Source organism: Triturus cristatus, chromosome 6 (assembly GCF_964204655.1).
Source record: "Triturus cristatus chromosome 6, aTriCri1.1, whole genome shotgun sequence".
In the NCBI taxonomy this organism is placed as follows: Eukaryota; Metazoa; Chordata; class Amphibia; order Caudata; family Salamandridae; genus Triturus; species Triturus cristatus.
In genome coordinates, this window is record NC_140589.1 from 1,884,693,328 (window position 1) to 1,884,698,094 (window position 4,767).

A 4,767-nucleotide genomic window follows, 5' to 3' on the forward strand; every position below is an offset into this window, starting at 1 on the left:
AAGTTGGGCCTACATGTCTTTACACAGTGGGATAGAATAAGGATAACCTATCTAGACGATGTCAGGAGGAGTGGAGCATTGATGTAATTACAGGGTCTACAAGAGCTCTATCAGCTCCCGCACACAATTTTACTGCTACCTCTAGCTGCGTCATGCCCTGCTTACCCAAACACATCCCTATGTATTCCCTGAGAGTTTTTTTCCTTAAACTTGTGGTTGGTGTTCCATTTTTCAGCTTGAAATAAATTGCTATACAGTGATTTGATTTCAGTGGAGGATCACCTCACTTGATGTCCAATCAGGTTATGCCATATCTTAAGACTTTTAGTTACTAAAACTATTTTTGTTTTTTAGATACTACTGTGCATGAAGCACATTTTCTATTTGATCTATTGTAAGTCACCAAAGCAGAAATATATGTCATTGTATAGATAAAGGTTTTTAGCTCTAAGTACTTCTTAGAAATATATGATCCCAAAAGCTTATTTTTTCTCTTTTAGGATCTACACTGACTAATTCTTCTGGAGCAATACTAAATTTCGAATTTCTTCTCTTTTAGGATCTACACTGACTAGACCTTCTGGAGCAATACTCAATTAGCCAAGAAAGTAATCAGTACATTTTATCAGAACAAGTTGTTGTGAAGCAGTTTTGAAGCTTTTTAAATCCTACATCTTATGAATAAACTTTGTCTTTTCACTTTTTGCAACAGCCAATAGAGAAAGGGGTCTAAATGGAGAAGAATAATGGAAGTTTGGCTACTGGGTTGGTTCTGGTTGGATTATCTGAAGATCCTGGTGTGAAGATCACCCTTCTTGTGTTGTTTTTAGCAATATTCTTGACCACTATCATTGTAAACATTACCTTGATTGCAGTCTGTGTCCATGAGCCTCGCCTTCAGACACCTATGTACTTCTTCCTGGCTAATCTCTCCTTCATTGACATCTGCTATTCATCGGCAATTGTCCCTAACATGCTGGTGAATCTAATTGTAAGGCAGAAAATCAGCTTTGCTGCTTGTGGAACACAGTTGTTCACATTTCTGATCTTGGCATGCACAGAATCTCTGCTACTCGTGGCTATGGCCTATGATCGCTATGTAGCAATCTCATTTCCCTTGCGTTATACAGTCATGATGAGCAAATCCATTTGCCTCATAATAGCAATCTGCTGCTGGCTAAGTGGCAGCTTAATGGCTATTGTGGATACGGTGTCAACTCTTCAGTTGCCTTTCTGTGGCCATAATGTTATCAACCATTTTTTTTGTGAACCCAATGGTCTGATAAAGATTGCTTGCATGGACACCTTTTACGCAGAGATGGTGGTTTTTGTTGTTGGAATCTTTGTATTGTTAATCCCAAGCCTCCTAATTCTCTTGACTTATGTCTGCATTATAGTTACCATTGTAGGAATGCGCTCTTCAGGAGGTCAATACAAAACTTTCTCCACATGTGCCTCACACCTGGTTGTTGTCACTATATTCTATAGCTCTGCTATATTTATGTACATGAAACCTGTTTCTAAAAACTCTGGAAATAAGGAGAAAATTGCCTCTTTGTTTTACACTGTGACGCCCTCAATGATAAACCCAATGATCTACAGCCTGAGAAACAAGGATGTGAAGATGGCTCTGTTTAAACTTGCACGAGGGCAAATTCCTGTATAAAAATATAACAAATTTAGAACAGTAATCCAGACACAATAAAACATGTTGCAAATCAAGCTTTGTGCTTAGTTAGACGGATCTGCTGCCCCAGGGCCCATTTATAGGTTGGCAGAGATGTAACTCAGTCGCAACGGCAACAGTGTTCCCTCCCTGCTAACATAGTGGTCCGCCTGTCCGATTTAGAAGCAGGAGGACCATCATTTGGTCATGGCACTGACTACTCTGTCAGCACTGTGGCCAAACTTCTCTAACTGTCTGATGGAATCAGGGCCATCTGAGAATTGACTATCAGCCTCATGCATCAAGCCAAAATCCAGTCGGTAAAATACCGATTCGCTAATAGCTCCCGGTATTGAGTTAAAAATACCCAATCCCAATGCATCAACCCAATAGCAAAAATCGCTATTTAAGGAATCCTTAAATAGCGATTCCTTAAATAGCGATAGCATTTAAGGAATCCCAAATTGAGATTCCTTAATTTCATGTTGCGCACACACATGCCCTTAGAGCATGTGTGTGTGCAACATATGTGCACATATCAATTTCAGGGGTGCAATAGGGTGTCATTTTGACACCCTTGCACCCTTGAAATTGCATGAGCAATTTGCGAGAACCTACTGGTACTCGCAATTTGCTCATGCAATCTCCAATTCATTCCTATGGGCCTGGAGGCCCATAGGAATGATTGGGACGGCATTCCTTAATTGCTACTCGCTATTTGCTAGTAGCAATTAAGGAAAGTTAAGGAATCGCTATTTGAATAGCGATTCCTACATGCATAGCCTTTTGCTATTCCTTATTAGCAATTCCTTATTTTTCGCTAATAAGGAATCGCAAATGCCAATGTTGATGCATATGCCCCTATACGTCTAACCACTCAACTAGGATGGGCATACATATAGCTGTCTTTTTACTTTCTGTCATGCCACTCAATCCCTGGTGGAAAGGGACAGTAAAACACTAAGGGGCATAATTATAAGGGCTTTGCATCAAACTTGCAACGCACAATGTGTTACACCCACAACACTAATCACTCAAATTTATGAAGCCATGCAAAGCCACTTTGCTTGGCTTTCAATGGCCTCACGAATATTGAGTAATGCAACACTGCACAAATTCTGCTCAAGTGAGGCATTCCAAGGGCATTGCCGTGGGTGTTCCCACACAACTCCCAAGGCTTTTGACACATTCCCAGATTTAAAAAGAATTGAAAACCTGGGAATGCATCAAAATCTTACGTCTCCCCAGGTGAGGCATAAAGAGGAGAAATATGTTTATTTCTTCTGACCTATTCCTCTTTCTAGGTGTGCTGCATTCTGCAACACACATAGAAAGAGGAAAACGCCTCTAAGGATTGTTTTTGTGTAGGAAAGTGCCCCTTCCTGCATAAAAAACAATCCAGCCTGTAACGCCTGTTGCAGGGGTTCATGCACTGGTGCTAGGCTGCCAAAATGGCACCAGTACAGGGGAAAAGGACAGGAATGCACCGTATTGGATAAATATGGCGCATTCCTACCCTTTGAGTTGAGTTTGAGTTTGAGTTTAAATCATTTCTAAAGCGAGCGTACACTTAGCAGTTTCATGGCGCTGAAGGTCACTGAGCCTCAGAGAACTGGAAGGGCCAGGAGGCATAGGGAGAAATTAATTTGGGAAAGCCTGTAAAAACAGAAAGGTTTTTAGTGCCTTTCGGAAAAGAGAGTATTGTGTGGAAGATCTGAGGTGGGCCTGGAGGGAATTCCAAAAACTGGGGGCAAGAGTGGAAAATTTTGAGCCTCCCCATTTTTTGCGCCGAAAACGAGGAACAATCAGCAGGTGTTGAGAAGATGAACGAAGATCCCTAACGGGGACATAGGTTTTGATCTCAGACGAGATAAAGGCAGGGGTGGAGCCTGACTGAGCCTGAAAAGTGATACAGCCCATTTTAAACTGGGAGCGCTCACGAATAGGGAGCCAGTGCAGGGATTTGAAAAGCGGAGTAACATGGTGGGATTTGGCCAACTTATAGACTAAACGGGCGGCCTGATTTTGAACTAACTGTAGCCGGCGAACGTCGTATGCTGGCATGCCACAAAATAGGGCGTTGCCGTAGTCTAATCGAGAGATGATCATAGCTAGTACGATGAGTTTTAGAGCAGCAAAGGAGAAAAAACGAGAGACCTTACGGATAGTGCGGAGTGAAAGAAAGGAAGAGGACACAACTGTGTTCACCTGGGAATGCAGAGTGAGTTGGTCATTGAGTTTAATGCCAAGCGTTTTGACGGAGGAGGCTGGGGGGGGGAGGGGGACCAAAGGAGGGGGGCCAAAAAAGGGGGGACCAGGGGCTGGTGCGACCACCTGTCAAAACCAATTCGGTTTTATCTGGGTTTCATTTCAGGTGGTTGTAATTCATCCAGTCCCGAATAAAGATCATGATGGATTGAAAGTTAGACAAGGGGTCAGGGGATTGAGATAGGGGAAATATCAACTGGAGGTCATCAGCATAATTAAATACGGAGACCTCCATTTGCTGAAGGGCAAAGATGAGGGGAGCTATATACAGGTTGAACAATTGTGGGGAGAGAGAGGAGCCCTGAGGGACCCCACATGAAACCTGACGTGGTTCAGCCGAGAAGTCGCCTAAGCGCACTGATTGAGTACGGTCCCTTAGGAAGGAGGACAACCAAACAAGAGCCAAACCGCCTATCCCAGCCGCTCGACACCAGAGAGTAGAATGGAATGATCCACCGTGTCGAAGGCGGCGGAAAGATCAAGGAGGACCAAGGCCTGAGGAAGATTGGTGTCCATACCTTCTCTGAGGTTGTCGAGGACGGATAACACCACAGACTCGGTGCAGTGAGAGGGGCGAAATCCGGCCTGACGGGGGGCTAATACTCGGTTTCCTTCCACGTAGGCAGTGAGCGTTCTAGTCACATGTCGTTCCAGTACTTTCCCTAAGAAGGGTAAGAGGGAGATGGGACGATAGTTGACAGGATCAGAAGGGTCTGCACCGGGTTTTTTTAGAATGGGGAGAATTATAGCAGTTTTTAGAGAGGGGGTGACAATGCCCTGAGACAGGGAACTGTTCAGAAAGGTGAGGGGGGTAACACACAGGTCGTGAAAAT

At 43.7% G+C, this 4,767-nt stretch overlaps 1 protein-coding gene across 1 annotated transcript; it reads left to right on the forward strand.

The window, feature by feature from the left end:
• The first annotated feature begins 733 nt into the window (after positions 1-733).
• Positions 734-1,666, forward strand: LOC146822293 (olfactory receptor 2D3-like). The gene has a single exon (XM_085610024.1). The coding sequence runs from the start codon at positions 734-736 to the stop codon at positions 1,664-1,666; it is 933 nt and encodes a 310-aa protein (XP_085466150.1).
• The last annotated feature ends 3,101 nt before the right edge of the window (positions 1,667-4,767 follow it).